General features: G+C 39.6%; 1 protein-coding gene across 2 annotated transcripts; it reads left to right on the top strand.

The window, feature by feature from the left end:
* The first annotated feature begins 792 nt into the window (after positions 1 to 792).
* Positions 793 to 16,085, top strand: CCT8 (chaperonin containing TCP1 subunit 8). Of its 2 annotated transcripts, XM_058731827.1 has the most exons (16): positions 793 to 946; positions 3,813 to 3,903; positions 4,984 to 5,063; positions 7,137 to 7,286; positions 7,743 to 7,923; positions 8,037 to 8,098; positions 8,980 to 9,117; positions 10,477 to 10,655; positions 11,357 to 11,423; positions 11,502 to 11,589; positions 11,671 to 11,786; positions 12,155 to 12,226; positions 12,305 to 12,469; positions 12,771 to 12,890; positions 15,439 to 15,543; positions 15,864 to 16,085. In XM_058731827.1, exons 1-15 carry the CDS (start codon positions 887 to 889, stop codon positions 15,529 to 15,531), a joined length of 1,662 nt encoding a protein of 553 aa, XP_058587810.1. In that variant the 5' UTR covers positions 793 to 886; the 3' UTR covers positions 15,532 to 15,543; positions 15,864 to 16,085. The 2 variants fall into 2 exon arrangements, with proteins under 2 accessions (XP_058587810.1, XP_058587811.1); XM_058731828.1 differs by lacking the exon at positions 15,439 to 15,543.
* The last annotated feature ends 1,139 nt before the right edge of the window (positions 16,086 to 17,224 follow it).

The raw sequence follows: 17,224 nt of genomic DNA, 5'->3' as shown, positions 1-17,224 counted from the left end.
TGCGCACTAGGTGTTATGTGATGAATCACTAAATTCTACTCCTGAAACCAATACTACACTATAACTATCTTGAATCTAAATTTAAAAAAGAAAAAGAAAAAAAAGAACTTGCATTTTGTAGTCAGTCAATCCATAAAGGAATCCTACGTTTAACATTAGTAGCGCTCTGATCTTGAACAAATTACCATTTATAAACTTTTCTATGTATCAAATGGAGACAGCAATAGTTAACTTGTAAGATCGACCCTTAGCTAAAATGTCTCACCTAAATAACAGAGCCCGGCACATATGAGCATTCGGTGTGTAGCTATTCTTACAGATTTTATTTATCGCCTTTAAGTCGCCCGCGCTTCTCACAGACAGAGCATATGCCCAGAGAAAGATTTTGAAGGCGGGGGGGGGGGGGGGGGGGGGGGGGGGGGGGCAGGTGCTCTGCCTGGAGGTGAGGGGGGAAGGGCACACCAGCCCTGACGTTGTGGGTGGGTCTGGAAGATTTCGTGAAAGTTAAATCTTAGGAGGAGTGGGTTTCAGGTCACAGATGGCAAATATCACATATCCCGACCTTGGAGTCTTGGCAAAGGGGTTAAATCGGAACGAGTCATAACGGCCCGACCGCTTGCGCGTGCGCCAGCCAGAAGACCAAAGGCCCGCCCTGCGAGTGCCGTAACCGATCGACAAGATCGAGGATCATCAACTCAGTTCTGGCTGCGGGAACTGCTTTTTCTCGCGAGGCTTCTGACCAGGAGGCTAAGGAAGGGGCAGGCTCAGCTGGAAAGAAAGGAGGAGCGTAAGGTCGCCGCACGCTGCGTTCCCAGGAGGCTTTGCGTGCCCCTCGCTTCCTCCGGGATCTTCTGAGCGAGCGCGTGAACGGCGATTTGCAGAGGCCATGGCGCTTCACGTCCCCAAGGCCCCGGGCTTTGCCCAGATGCTTAAGGAGGGGGCGAAGGTAAGGAATGGAAGAAGGGAGAGGGAGGAGAGTCGACGTAGGGCTGCGGCGGCTAGAGGGAAGAAGGGCCTGGTAACGGGCCGGGTGTGCTCCCTGGGTACAGCGGTCGGAGGCAGAGAAGATTCCAGAAAGGGAGGTGTTCGGTGAAGGGGGGCGAAGGAGGGGATTCGGCCACTAAGGCGAGCGGGCATTTTCTTTCTTCCCCGATGCAGGGAAGGGTCGACGGGCAGAAGGAGCAAGAGAGAGGCAAGGCCGCAGGATTCGTATTCTGTGTTTCCTCGCTGGGCAAAAGGAAAGCCGTTCGTGCATTTTCCCTCCATCCCTAAAACCGGGCTGACTTGCCACTCTACCCTTAAAGGGTGTTTTGAGGGTGAAGTCGAATAATGTAGGCTTGGGAACCGCGAAGCCAGTTGACACTGTTCAAGGAGGGGGTAATCCGGAGAGAAGAGGGACAGGGGCCAGTTCTCGACAGTTTTCCTTCAGATGAGAATTAGAGGGCTCCCCGTTTCGTTCGCAGCAGTGCGTTGTGGTAGGACAAACGTTACTCAATCCAAATGGATTCTTTCCCAACTAGGTTAGCTGGCTTGTTGTAAAACCAACCCCCAGATCTTCCTTGCCTCGTCTTTAAATTGACCAAAAGATGGTACCCTTGACTTGTAACTATCTGACTTTGTAAGTGTAAGAGACACCCTGGGCTAATTAAAACGACTTCGTTTTATGCCCAGGTTATGAATGTATTTCAAGAGCATAATTTGTGTAAAACATCTTAATATATACTGCTGAAAAATTTGTCTCTTGTGTTCAAATCAAATCTTGGCTTTATTTGTCCCCCAAATTCCCTATGCGTCGTTAAAGAGATCTAATTTATTGTCGTGCAGTTTACAGTAACAGTTTTAGGGAACTAGGTCATTGTTTGCAGAATACACTTTTGGGATAACAGCATATCACATATCAGGGTTTAATGTAAATATTGGTAAAACAGCTTTGCAGGTAATGACATGGACTGCTCACTTTAATTTTTTTTAACGTTTATTTATTTTTGAGAGAGACATGCACAGTGCAAGCAGGGGAGGGACAGAGAGAGGGAGACACAAAGTCCGAAGCAGCCACCAAGCCCTGAACTGTGAACACAGAGCCCGACGCGGGGCTCGAACTCACGAGCTGTGAGATCATGACCTGATCCGAAGTCAGACACTCAACCTACTGAGCTACCCAGATGCCCCATGGACTGCTTACTTTTAAAAGATTGCAATTTTTTCATAATTTTTATTTTGAGGCTGAAATAAACGATCAAATCAGGATAATTTCAAATAATGATAAAGGAAATAAAGAATACTGTAGTAAAAATAAATAAAAAGATTAGATAGAAAGTACTGTAGTAGAGAATGAAGTAAACAAGTCTGCCTCCCCCAAAAAAGGGAAGAGTCAGGAATAGATAGAACCAGTAAATAAGATGTTCAAGGAAGAACTTTTAGCTTAGTCCTAAGTGACAGAACGAATCAGCCAAGGTTGAAGAGGGCAGTATTCCAGGCTGAAAAACCAGTAAGTATAAAGGCCTTGAGGATGAAATGAGTTTGACCTGTTAAAAAAGAAAACAGCAAGAGAGGTAATGAGGTTGAAGCTCATCAAGGGAAAGCAAAAATGGTGAGAGATGACTTTAGAGGAGCTGTAGGTTGTTAGGACCAGAACATATAGGACCTTGTAGCCTTCAGGAGGGATTTGCATTTTATCCTAAGAGTGACGGCACACCATTGATGGGATCTGATTTATGATCACATGGCTGTTCCTCAGAGAACGGGTAAAGGGAAAAAACTAGAGTGTAAGCCAGGTCAGACTAAATGCTTTCATAAGAGTCCGTCAACCCTTGACTCTGAAGACACTACTTCTAAAGTAATGATTATTCACCTCGTTTGGATGACAGTTCCTTTTATGAGTAGTATAAAAGCCACGTCTTATGGCCTAGGATAGAACTGTCTCCTAGAAGCTCTTCAATGATAGAAGTATTCTATATTCATTCTGGTACAGTATCCATGAGCCGCATGTGGCTACTGGACACTTGAACTGTGGCTACTGCAGTGGAGAAACCGAATTTTTAATTTTAATTACTTGCAATTTAACCACATGTGACCAGTGGCTCCTTTATTGGGCGTAGCAACTGTATAAAAATGTTCACATTAACAAACTGGAAGCTCATGAAACCCATCTGAAGCTACATGTAAATCTCAATTCTAAAAGAAGTCCAGTGTAAAATTTGAGAATTTTCGTATTGTGAGCAGTTAAGCAATTTTTCAATGTGTATGGATTGGAATTGTGTTGCAATTCACAAGAGCGTTCAGCAGTCAGGATACTAAACATTTGGGCAGCAGGTGTGTTAAGTGGGATTTCCCAGTGATCGGAAAACTGATGGCTTTATGATGCTCAGGCTCCTAACAATAAAAGAAATATACCATATTTCAACTTTTCAAAAAGTAATGATAAACTCTGAAGAGGTATTTTTACCTAAAATATCTTTTGCTGATCGATCGTAGCATTCTTTCTCGCGCTTTTCACAGCATTTAAAAATATGTACATGCTTTATATTTTATATATATGTACATATATATATATACATTTTTGTATATGCTTTATGTTTTGACGTGTAAGTAGATACATGTGGTCTCTGAAAATTTCATTGTATTCAACCAGTGAGCAAATTTACAAATCATTTGAAGCACCATGCTTTACATACATAAACCTTGGTTGATTTTTTTTCAACAGTCCTGTGAGGTAGGTACTATTACTATCCCCATTTTACAGATGAAGAAGATTATTGTGTTTCACTGTTTTGTCTAATCAGAAGGGTTTTTGGTTTTGGTTTATTTTACAGCATTTTTCAGGATTAGAAGAGGCTGTATACAGGAACATACAGGCTTGCAAGGAGCTTGCCCAAACAACTCGTACAGCATATGGACCAAACGGTAATTTCTAAATTCATGTTTTAAAAGATACAGTACTAGAATTTTGTGTGCTAGCTTCTTCAAACTTATTCTGTGAGACTATGATACATAAACTGAGTTTTAGCCATAATACAAAAGTAATTGTATAGTTTATTGCCACCAGTGTAATGTTTTCAGTTTTTTTTTTTTTTTTTTTTTATTAACATTTTTTATTTATTTTTGGGACAGAGAGAGACAGAGCATGAACGGGGGAGGGGCAGAGAGAGAGGGAGACACAGAATCGGAAACAGGCTCCAGGCTCTGAGCCATCAGCCCAGAGCCTGACGCGGGGCTCGAACTCACGGACCGTGAGATCGTGACCTGGCTGAAGTCGGACGCTTAACCGACTGCGCCACCCACGCGCCCCATGTTTTCAGTTTTTAATCAACAACTCATATCTCCTTAGAAAAATAGGAATCAAAATGTTAATTTATATCATATTGAGAGGATAGAAAAATTACGGAGCTTTCACCATTGAGATATGGTACCTAATGTAAGGGAGAAAATCTCTCTTGCCTCCTATCATCAACTGAATTTAATTGACACAAATGTATGGAAAGCAGTAAAACTATACTTTTTTTTTCTAATGTTTATTTATTTTGTGGGGGGAGGGGCAGCAAGAGAGGGAGAGAGAGAATCCCAAGCAGGCTCCACACTGTCAGCACAAAGCTTGATGCAGGGCTCGAACCTACAAACTGAGGTCATAATCTGAGCTGAAATCAAGTCAGACAGTTAACTGAGCCACCCAGGCGCCCCAAAACTAGATTTTTTTTGGTCTTTTCTACATGTTAATGTAATTTACATTTATTGAACAAAACTATGAGAAGATTGACATCTTCCCAGGTAAACATTATAGGAGATTAGAAAGGACAGGAATAATGACGGGGGTGCCATTAGGGTGCCAGAGTAGATAATATGTGTTGAGTTTTTACAAAGTTACCTTAAGAAATAGATACAAGTTTATATTTCTTGACTAAATTTTTGGGGGTACTTGGAGATGGATTTGAGCGATTTTCCCCCCCCTAACTTTTTTTTTCTGTGTTTTGTTTTTTGTTTTTTTAGGAATGAACAAAATGGTTATCAACCACCTGGAGAAGTTGTTTGTGACAAATGACGCAGCCACTATTTTAAGAGAGCTAGAAGTAGGTCATTACTTTGAAGCCAAGAAATGTTTTGGTGATGTCAAAAATTGAGTGTATATGTATATGTATATATTTTTTAAGTTTATTTATTTATTTGGAGGGAGAGAGAGAGCACACAAGCAGGTTGAAGGGCAGAGAGAAGGAGAGACAGAATCCCCAGCAGGCTCCATGCCATCAACGCAGAGCCCAATGTGGGGCTCAAACTCAGAAACTGTGAGATCATGACCTGAGCCGAGATCAAGAGTCAGAGAGATGCTTAACCAACTGTGCCAGCCAGGTGCCCCCAAAATTAAACCTATTTTAACATAGAAGAAACCTCTTAGGATAATAAGGGACTATTTTTTTCCCAACTTGAAAATTTATTATGTAGTTTTAACTTTTTAGCCACTTAAATTTAAAAATCTCCCAAGTTATTAATTTACGGAGGCTTGCTTGTGATAAAAATACATTTGCTAATAATCATATCAAATTGAGTATGCTGTCTCGTTCTGTAGAGTATAACACCAAAGTGAGTTATTCAAAAATGCAGAAACAGCTGATACTTAAAACAGTGGTTTAAAAAAAAAAAAACCAGGTCTTTGGCTTTGTGAAAATGAAACACAAAAATGGTGGCATTTTGCTTTGCTTATCTGCAGTTTTGATATTGCAGAGTGTGTAGAATAGATTCTGCAGGCAGAATTATAAGTAAAGTCTGGCACCTGAACATCAGAGAACTGTTCCTCGTCTAGCTACTCTGTAGGTGAAAGATGTTTTCAACTTCAAGAAATTGTCCTGAACTTAGCTCTTAGAGAATTGTAGCTTAATCTTTTCAGATGAAACTATAGGTGTGTTAACATTTCTCTAACTGCTTAAATAACTAAATAATATTGTTAATGTAGTGAACAAAACAAATTTAATTCCACAAGGAGGAATTAGTCTTTGTGAGTGTTAATGTTGGACGCTATGGTGGTCTCAGGAGTTATTCAGCCATGATGGAAATATTGCCTCAATAAAAACCATAGTGTCAACTTTGTAGTATTCTCACCGCTATCAGTTGTTACTCCTTGCTTGGTTTTTTTTTTTTTTTTTTTTTTAAATTTTTTTTTTTTTTTTTTTTTTTCAACGTTTTTTATTTATTTTTGGGACAGAGAGAGACAGAGCATGAACGGGGGAGGGGCAGAGAGAGAGGGAGGCACAGAATCGGAAACAGGCTCCAGGCTCCGAGCCTCAGCCCAGAGCCTGACGCGGGGCTCGAACTCACGGACCGCGAGATCGTGACCTGGCTGAAGTCGGACGCTTAACCGACTGCGCCACCCAGGCGCCCCTCCTTGCTTGGTTTTTAAACCCTAAATCGAAAGGATAGACTACTTAAAATCTTGATACCTTTTTTTTTTTTTTTTTTTTTTTTTAAGAAACCTCTGTCTTCTAAAAAGCCACAATTGGTACTCCTTACAATAGAAATGTACATAGGCATTGAGACTCATGATTAAATGAGGTGGTTATTTTGGTTTTTAATGCCTAGGTTTGGTTTTTGGAATTACTTTTTTAACGCACCTTATGTGCAGAGATGTATGTACTGGGTGACTGGCCATCAAAAGAAGATACGGTTTCAGGTTGTTTGCATTTGTAGTGATGCCTTTGTGCTGATAGTCTCTGAGGGATTGGGACTGTCTTCTGGCCACCGCACTGAATAGTATGTAGCAGTGTGATTTTGGAGTTACCTGGCCCACAGGGAGATCGAAGTGTATTAGCTTAAGAAAAAATGGAAAATGAGGGGCACCTGGGTGGCTAAATTGTATAAGTATCCAACTCTTGGTTTCAGCTCAGGTCACGATCTCGCAGTTGGGGAGTTCGAGCCCTGCATCAGGCTGTGCTGACAGCTCAGAGCCTGGAACCTGCTTTGGATTCTGTGCCTCCCTCTCTGCCCCTGCCCTGCTCGTGCTCTGACTCACTCATTCTCTGTCTCTCTCTGGCAAAAATATATAAATATGTAAAGATTTAAAAAAAAATTTTTAAAGAAATGAAAATGAACAACTTCACGTTGCTTTCAGGATCAGATGTTTTGCACTTTAAAATTCAAACCCCTTCTACCAGGTACAGCATCCTGCTGCAAAAATGATCGTAATGGCTTCTCACATGCAAGAGCAAGAGGTTGGAGATGGCACAAACTTTGTGCTGGTGTTTGCTGGAGCCCTTCTGGAACTAGCTGAAGAGCTTCTGAGAATTGGGCTCTCGGTTTCGGAGGCGAGTGTTCATTTTGTAATGTACTTTTATTTAATTTGTGCCTGTATAGAGTCATCGTTGTAGTAATAGTTAACATTGAGCAGTTTCCTCTGTGCCAGGCATTGTAGTACATGTGCTGTCTATGCAGTATCTTACTCCATCCTTACAAGAATCGTGTGAGTAATTAAAAATTAATAAAAATTAATTCTCTTTTATTTTAGATGAGGAAAGTGACACTTAGAAAAGTCTTACTCAAGATCTTAACAGCTAATAAGTGACAGCATTCAATTTTGGGCCATCACAAAAGCCTACACTCGTGATGAGCACGTCCTGCCACGAATGCTGTTCTGAAAGTGCTTTGTCATTTTATATGGAAAACAAATACCCATATTCGTTGGGGTACCAAAATAAGCTATATTTTAAAGTTATGTCAAAATTGTGTCTTCTGAAGAAACACTTTGGCTTTTTCCATTTAAGGTCATAGAAGGTTATGAAATAGCCTGCAGAAAAGCCCATGAGATTCTTCCTGATTTAGTGTGTTGTTCTGCAAAAAATCTTCGGGATGTTGATGAAGTGTCCTCTGTGCTCCATACCTCCATAATGAGTAAACAGTACGGCAATGAAGTGTTTCTGGCCAAGCTCATTGCTCAGGCATGTGGTGAGTAAATCTCAGTAAATGAAAAGATCCAAACTAAAAATATTTTAATGAGACTAAGATATTTTCTTTGTTGTCTCCATGCATCTTTTGACGTGTCTCGTTTTTTTAAACAGTATCTATTTTTCCTGATTCCGGCCATTTCAATGTTGATAACATCAGAGTGTGTAAGATTCTGGTAAGTTTAGAAAATGCGTAAGTGTTGTCTAATAGGTCCATTATATTTTGCAAACAGAAAAAATGTATGTGTTTATCAAAACCCAAATTTTACCTCAGATTTTGAACATTTAGGGCTTTGTTACATTTGTAGCATTTTGATATTCGAAGGTTGTAATACTATTCAATTTTAAAGGGTGTTTGATGTATTATCTCCTTATGAAATCATCATTTTTCCATCACAACTTTGAAGGTTGAGAATAATGCATCAAATATTACGTGTTTTGAATTCTTCATGTGTGCTGAATTAAAACCATAACCTTCAGAACCAGTTTTGAATGAGATGTTCTGTTGATCTACAGTAATAGAACTCACATGTTACTGTTGTTAGTATTGAAATAAGAGTATTTTGTATTTAAAAAATTTAGTGCTTCCTGTAGTAAAACCTGTGATTGCAGTTGAGTTTAGCTTACGTAAATACAAGGGTGTGTGTGTATCTGTGTGCACGCTCATGCATGCATAGATGCTGTGCGTTTTCTGACACTTGTACTGCTTTGTTCCGTCTCCTGTCCCCAGTACTAACAGCTGTGCCTAGTACATTGGCACCAGGTATTTGGTGAGTGAGTGAGTGAATGAATGACTTAGAAGAGTTATTCTCAGTCTTTGGTTGTTCCCGGTACCCTGAAGGCCCCCCTTTCATTAATAGCTCATTCTCAGAGTGGTTTCTACCTTAAGTAGACTGGTGTGTTTTACATCCACCACCCCACTCCTTATTCCCAGGAGTCACCCCTTGGCATATTATGTTATGTGGAAAACGTTATTTTTGGTACATGAAGAATTAACAACTGAGCTCTGATGTTATTTTCATGAGATCACTGATGATTTTGGTATTCAACTCCTTAGGGCTCTGGTATCTATTCCTCTTCAGTATTGCATGGCATGGTTTTTAAGAAGGAAACTGAAGGTGATGTAACATCTGTCAAAAGTGCAAAAATAGCAGTGTATTCTTGTCCTTTTGATGGCATGATAACTGAAACTAAGGTATGTAGACTTTAAAACCTTAAAAGTAAAAATTTGGGGTTGCCTGTTCGGATTAACATTTTATGATTTTTAAGTTTTTAGGTGGAGATTGTGCTCTTCAGTGAATACTACATAATTATGGAAGATTGTAGCATCACACACACATACGCATACACATATATACCCTCATATGTATGTGTATATATATATGTGTGTGTATATATATGTTACAGGAGTATTTATTTACTTATTTTGAGAGAGAACAAGGGAGAATCAGAGGGAGAGACAGTCCCAAGCAGGCTCTGCACTATCAGCACAGAGCCCGACGCAGGGCTCGATCCCCTGAAACCGTGAGATCATGACCTGAGCCAAAATCCAGAGTCAGACACTCAACCATCTGAGGCACCCGGATGCCCCAGGATTATATATCTGCTTAAAAAAAATTTTTTTCTGACGTTTATTTATTTTTGAAAGAGAGTGAGACACAGCGTGAAGGGGGAGGGGCAGAGAGAGGGGGAGACACAGAATTAGAAGCAGTCTCCAGGCTCTGAGCTGTCAGCACAAAGCAGGGCTTGAAGTCACAAACCGTGAGATCATGACCTGAGTAGAAGTCCGATGCTTAACCGACTGAGCCACCCAGGCGCCCCTGTATCTGCTTTTTAAAGTCAGATTCCCTTTCTTTTCTGAATACCTAATTCAGATACTAAATTTGAAACGTGAAATAGTGGCAGTGTTGTTTATGTTCTAGTATACAGCATGTTCTTACATGCTCGGCAAGTAAAATGCTCACTGAATACAAATACTTGTGTGCTCTTCCTTAATGTATTTTAATATTGAGGTCCTATAGCATCCTGAAACAAAATATGCCAATGTAATTTGAAATTGATAGGTTTTTTTTTTTTTTTTTAAATACATGTTACGAAGTTTGAAGTTCTTGTTTATAGGTCACTTCTGTCTTGGTCCCTAGAATTCTTAAAATCTGAGTTCATAGTTGTAAAAGTTCCACAGGTTGGAGATAGGCCAGGAAGAGTCATTGAGTCCATATTCTAGAAAAAAAATTCAGAACCACGGTGTGGTTGTTTTGGTACGCTAGTTGACGTTTGTCAAAAGACAAATGCCAAGACACCTGCCCAATATATCTAAAATAGGTGTAAGTATTTCTCCCAACTACTCCATCAAAGTGCCTGTCAAAGAGGAAAATGCATCGGTTTTGGGAGTGGGGGGGTCTAGGAATAAGCTGAGTTTCATACATACTTTGTATTTCATAATGCATGTATAATCTCATTATTTTCCCCAAATATTTCTTCAGTAAAATGTTACCCCGTGACTTCAGACACCAAGGTACTAAAATGGTTCTAAAGAGCATGTTTGTCTTACTAGGGAACAGTGCTGATAAAGACTGCTGAAGAATTGATGAATTTTAGTAGGGGAGAAGAGAATCTCATGGATGCACAAGTCAAAGCTATAGCTGATACCGGTGCAAATGTCATCGTAACAGGTGGCAAAGTGGCAGACATGGCTCTTCATTATGCCAACAAGTACAATATCATGTTGGTGAGGTAAGACTGCTGTATTCCATTAACCTGTATAGTAAATGGCCCTTTGCTGGTGAAACACAAAACACATTCAATACATGGTGAATTCATGCCTGTTACAGAAGGGCAAATATAACATCTTGGCTCCAAAAGCAGGACTTAACTTGATCTAGAGAGACAGGAAACACCTGTGAGAAGCTTACATTTGCACTGAGAGGTGGAGCAATCAACATGTTATTTGAAGAGGAAGAGGGAAAAGCATTCCAAACATTAGAGACCAGATGCAAGCCTGGTACACACTGTCAGAGTGTGGGATCAGGAATGTCATTTTTAACCTTTGAACCCATTTGTGGGGCACACCAGACACCTGACCTACCCGTTCCCACCTCCAAACCAAATCTGTAGCATAAATCACTCCTCTTCCTCACAGCTCATGCGCTTGCCCAGAGTATAGCAAGTTTTCTGTATCCCAGGCCTGCCTTAGTGTTTTAGAACTAGAACTTGTGACATTCTACTGAAACTTGAATTTTCCCAATTCTAGAACACTGCCATATACACCTGTGTGTGGATTACACTGTGCTGTCCAGACCTGTTCTGAGCTTAAATTCAGGATCAAAAGAATGTGACTTTTGGGGACCAGTGTACGGTTTCCCGTTTCATCTCTATTTTATTGTGGCGCCTAATGGTGTTAAAATTTTCATTAAGGTCTTCGGGTTTTTTTAAAGGTTGAATTCCAAATGGGATCTCAGAAGACTGTGTAAAACAGTTGGTGCTACAGCTCTTCCTAGATTGGTATGTATTTTGGACAACATTAAAAGATAGTAGAATGTATTGGAATTACTTTGTTTTACAATAGTCCCTTTCTTACAGACTCCTCCTGTCCTTGAAGAAATGGGACATTGTGACAGTGTTTATCTCTCAGAAGTTGGAGACACACAGGTGGTGGTTTTTAAGCATGGTATGTGGAGATGGCAAAGTATGTTGATTTAAGTGGGGGCTGTTCATTTGCTTGTAGTAATAGTTTTAAATTTATTGACAGAAAAGGAAGATGGTGCCATTTCTACCATTGTGCTTCGAGGCTCTACAGACAATCTGATGGATGATATAGAAAGGGCAGTAGATGACGGTGTTAATACTTTCAAAGTTCTCACAAGGGTTAGTATTAGCAGTGATCTGAATTTTAACTGTTAAAGGTAGTTTATGGTTGTTCTCGAGTTAAATATACCTTCAGTTGCTCAAGCATGTTCTTGGCGCTACATCTGTGGACATGCAGATGAGGTATTGTGTGCTGCTCCCATTCCTCACTTTGGTTCTCCTCTTTCATATACCAGACCCTACGTACAGTACGGTAATTTGCCCAGATTATTCCATTTTTACAAAATTTGTAATTAGAATTTGAGTAACAGTACCTCTAGTCTGGTTGGAGTACTGGAGTCTGAGAAGATTAGGAAACTGTAAATTGCTTCTTAGTAAAAAAAAAAAAAAAAAAAAAAAAAAATTTTTTTTTTAACTACATATTGTAGGATAAACGTCTTGTTCCCGGAGGTGGAGCAACGGAAATCGAATTAGCCAAACAGATCACATCATATGGAGAGGTATAGCTTTCTCTGTATAAATTGCCTTCCTTCGTGTTCCTTGAATAAAATACAATACTAAACACGTTTTTCTTGTAGACCTGTCCTGGACTGGAACAGTATGCCATTAAGAAGTTTGCAGAGGCATTTGAAGCTATTCCCCGGGCACTGGCAGAAAATTCTGGAGTGAAAGCCAATGAAGTAATCTCTAAACTTTATGCAGTACATCAAGAAGGAAATAAAAATGTTGGATTAGATATTGAGGTATTTGGGAAAAAAAAACTATGAATTTAAACTTTTATTTCGTGAATGTGTAATATAAAAATGGAAGTAAGTTTGAAAGAAAATCAAAAATGTTCTGATTTTTTAAGCAAATGATTTTCATAACAGAGCTCTGACAGAGTTTGTCTATGGTTTTCCTTAAAATAGTCTTTATTTTATATTGTGTGTAGGAGAGGGCTTTTGCCTGGCAACATCCAGGCAAAGAGCCCTGGGGTTTTGTTACTGAGTTAATTTTCACATAAGAATTTAGAGTGAAGGAGTGAAAATTGTTTTGTACCAACAGGCTGAAGTTCCCGCTGTAAAGGACATGTTGGAAGCTGGTATTCTAGACACTTACTTGGGAAAATACTGGGCTATCAAACTGGCTACAAATGCTGCTGTCACTGTACTTAGGGTGGATCAGGTGAGTTACAAGTGGAATTTTGATCTTTAAAAGTACTAATTTTCATGTGGGTCAGTAGTGTATTTTTATGGAACCAGAATATAGCACAGTTCTCATTCTACTCAAAAGTGTGTTTCTAAAGTTCCCCCCCCCCCCCCCGCCCGCCGCCCATTTATTTTTTTCTGTTACAGTTTTAAATTGTATTTAGTATATTTCAACTAATTTGAAAGGATCTTTCCAGTGAAAGAAACTTCTGCCATTTTTAAACTGGAATCGTTAAAACAAACTTAAGGTTTATAGTTTTCAGACTTTTTTTAGCCTAAGGATCTCTTTATACAGTCTGGAGAGGGAGTTTACTGTGTAATAATGTGGAATGTGGAAGGCCCATAAAGCCCTGAAACACATGTGTGCCACCAACTTTAAGGAAAACGAAACCTCTACTTGTGCATGGAGGTAGAATCTATGTGTTTAAAGTTCTTCTGGGTGTGACAAATTATATCTTGAAGCAACTGAAAGAAAAGTGTTAAAAATCATAGTATTTTTGACCTTTTTTTTCCAAGAGGGTAGTGGGAGGGAGATTGTGGCACAGAGGAAAATGGTAGGTTCAGATATAAGCTTGAATTCAAAGTTTTTCAAAAAAATGCTTTCTAGTAAAACAGTGAAATCCATTTTCTTGCAGATTTCTCGAACTGATTATTAAGCAATAAACTATTTGTAAATACTTAATGGAAAATTGGAATTGCAAGGGGCCTAGGGCAGATCCATTAGGTGGAAATTATGCCAAATTAATTTTGGGAGAAGCAAGTTGTAGGTAAAAACTAAACGAGAAGGAAATTAGACTTACTCTAGGCATAACAAGGACTAGTTCGTGGTAATTACAGCAAACATTCCATCTCAGTAAGAGGAAGAACAATTTTTTCCTAGCTTGAGATGACCAGAAAATGGAGCTGGATGTCCAATTTCAACCCATTGGAAATAAATTGGATGTTCATGTACTGGATTTACTAATAGGTGTTTTATATCAGTAAATTTAGGTAATTTTCAGTGGAAGAATGCGGTTTTGGAGTTCTGAAATGATAATAGACGCCTAAGGAAATGGTTGTTTTAAAAATTAGCATGTGGCTAATAGGGGAAGCTTAAAATAGAAAGGGACAGGGGAAGCTGAGTATATTGAAGCATGAGGTAATGTGGAATTCTAATAGAGGAACTTTTTTGAATGTCCATTACCCAAATGACATAATAATTGTAATAATACAAGTTCCTTCATCACAAAGACACTTGTCAGTTTTGGTTTTAAACTGGGAAGTCTCTGTTTTACAGTAGAGGATGTTCGTTGTTATGTGTCCCTGGTCTTTGCTAAAATACATGATCTGAAGAACCCATGACTATCAATAACCAGTTTGTTAATAACTATAGTGAACATGTACTCTTTAATAGTTCTAACTAATTTTGTATAGTATATAGTCTGGAAAGGGACATGTAAATCAAGTTTTAAGTGTTGGGTAATGTGTAGCTGGGTTCATCTTTGTTCGAGTGTTTATTTCACTAGTTGTCAAGATAATAGTCTCCAAATCAACAGCATCAAGATAACCTAAGAACGTGAAAAATTATATATAAATCGTCAGGCCCCTAAGCAGTCTCACTGAGTTAGAAACTCTGGACGAAGGCCAGGAGTTTTATATTTTTTTATTATCTTTTTTTTTAATGTTGATTTCTGAGAGCATGAGCAGGGGAGGGGGAGAGGAAGAGGTAGACACAGAATCTGAAGCAGGCTCCAGGCTCTGAGCTGTCAGCACAGAGCACAACGCGGGGCTCAAACTCACGGACCATGAGATCATGACCTGAGCTGAAGTCAGATGCTTAACTGACTGAGCCACCCAGGCACCCCAGGAGTATGTTTCAAATAAGCTCTGCAATGATAGGTGCCTACCAGCTTGAGAACTATTGTTCTGGCTGTCTTTTTTAATCAAGCTACACTTAGGTTCTAAAATTGTCCTTAGTGCCTTTAATTCAGTCTGAACTTAATCTCAATTAGTAAAATGTTACTCTTAAGGATTTCAAGGTTAGATTTCCTCTAGAAGCTTCTGAAAAGGGGTGCTGAATCTGTTGGAAGTGGTAGTGAAGATGTGTTACAGTTTAGTGTTGCTTGAGACACATCCCCAACCCCTTGATGTTGTACAGAAAGATCTCAGTCCTGTCAATTTGGGAAGCAAAGAATACTGCTTACAGTTTTGAGATTCAGAATGTAGATTAGAGTTTGAGAGTTCCACTTTGAGGAAGCTAATTTAGCTTCTCCCAAATTTATTTGAACCCAGAGTTGCCACCACCCCGCTTTTTTCTCCAAACGAATCCTTTAAAAATGCTAGATGGTTATATTTGCAAAGTACTTGGTTAATGCATTCTGGATAAATTAGAGGTTTCCTGCTGTGTTCTTTTAAGTTACCAGGGAAGTCTCCCTACTTGGGTAACGTTTTTTGAATACACACTTCCTACCATTTCATTTTACAGGTACTAGGAAATTTCAGTATTAAATTTTTATACATATTTGTTTATGTACCAACCACTTTAGATTATAATGGCAAAACTGGCAGGTGGACCTAAAGCTCCTAAACCACAAGGAAATTGGGATAAAGATGGTTGGCAAGACGAACTTCATATATAAGTAGCAAATCAGGTGCCGAGCTGACGGATTTATACTAGTAATGCATGCAGATATTTTTCACATTCGGCTCACAAGGCCATTGAGTTCTTGAAGTGCGTGTCTCAAAATGCCCTTTACTAACATGCGTGGATCGTGTGGCCGTTCATGTCCATAAAAGCAGGAAACGCTTTGCTGGAAGCTAACAACTTGATGTTGATAGAGCCTCATATGCAGTTTATAACAGATTGCTTATGTTGAGATGATTGCTTCATCTTGAATCAGCCTCAGAAAAATATTCTCTTCATTTTAAAGGTTGAGTTTATAAGTATGTGCTTATGGTTTTGTTTTCTCAGATCATCATGGCAAAACCAGCCGGTGGGCCCAAACCTCCAAGTGGGAAGAAAGACTGGGATGATGACCAAAATGATTGACTGCCTTAGTTTTTACTGTAGGTGAAGACTACGTTTGTAGTAATAGTCTAGGAATTGCCTGATGTTTTCGTATTTTCCTTAAATTAAGAAGTGTTTTGTGTTTATATCCTCAGCTGGATGATAAATAAACATGTTGCTATCAAAGCCTCATAGTCTGATGAGCACCGTTCTTGGATGTAAATGACCTGTTTGTCTCAGCCTTGGTAATGAAATTAGCTGTGGGACTGAAGGCAAGCCACTTAAGTAATTAGGGGCCTGTTCCTGTGTGTATCTGGCCTGCTGCCTGTTTGGAACACAGCCGTGCTTCTGTATTTACATATAGTCTATGGCTGTTTCCTGCAAGGAAATGGCAATGAAGTAGTCATGATAGAGACCAAGTGACCTACAGGGCCAAAAATATTTGATATCCCTTACTTTGCAGGAAGCCTGTCAACCCCCAGACTGGATTTCAGGGTTTTTTTCACATCTCTGCTCTGGGAATTCTAAGACTTGAGAGAACAGGTTTTTAATACCCATTTGTTGAATGGCTTAGTTAAAATAGTCTAGTAGTGTAGTATAAAGACGGCTGTAATACCACTGAAAACGTATCTGCTAATAGAAATTCGGTTTTTGTAAAGTAGATCTTATTTTTTCTTAAGATCAGTAAGGAGTTTTGAAAAAACTTAACATGAAAGGTCAACTGATTTTATGGGACATGTGCTAACTCCTATGTCTTGGTCACGTAATAATCTTTGGTCTTTGAATAACATTTTGAAGGCGCCTGGGTGGTTCAGTCGGTTAAGCATCTGACTCTGGATTTCTGCTCAAGTCCTGGTCTGTTTGTGAGATGCAGCCCCGGGTTGGGCTTGGGGCTGACAGCACAGGGCCTACTTGGGAGTGTGTCCCCCTCCCCCACATGCACACTCTCAAAATGAATAAACGTTAAAAAATAAAAAGTTACATTTTTTTTAAAAATTATGTTTTTGGTATTTGAAAGGAAATTTTGGAAGCAGTAAGACTCACTGGGTCTTAGGTAGTAAGTGTTGAGAGTAATGGAAGTTTAGAGAACGGAGGCTGAGCCTTAAAGGTTTAGGATTGCACGCAACTTCCAGATGCTGGCGCTCCCTTGGGTAAAAGGACAGTTCGCAGACTTTCTCTGGCATGCTGGCATTAAGGGGACCTGGTACTGAATTACTTAAGAGTCGCAGGAGTGTCTACTTTGGGTCTGTTCACAGAAAAAGAGCAGAGTCAGGCCTACACCCCAGCTTATGTACACTGTATGGTGTCAGCAGAATTGTAGGTAA

This window comes from Neofelis nebulosa, chromosome 5 (genome assembly GCF_028018385.1).
Source record: "Neofelis nebulosa isolate mNeoNeb1 chromosome 5, mNeoNeb1.pri, whole genome shotgun sequence".
Lineage (NCBI taxonomy): Eukaryota > Metazoa > Chordata > Mammalia > Carnivora > Felidae > Neofelis > Neofelis nebulosa.
The sequence above is the reverse complement of the archived record's forward strand: the minus strand, read 5'-3'. Positions and strand labels throughout refer to the sequence as shown.

Excerpts from the sequence above, each read along its gene's own strand:
- CCT8 (XM_058731827.1), top strand. The coding sequence starts at position 887 with ATGGCGCTTCACGTCCCCAAGGCCCCGGGCTTTGCCCAGATGCTTAAG. Across the intron at positions 9,118-10,476 it reads GCATGATAACTGAAACTAAG|GGAACAGTGCTGATAAAGAC; the intron begins GTATGTAGACTT and ends TTGTCTTACTAG. Across the intron at positions 12,891-15,438 it reads CTGTACTTAGGGTGGATCAG|ATTATAATGGCAAAACTGGC; the intron begins GTGAGTTACAAG and ends CAACCACTTTAG.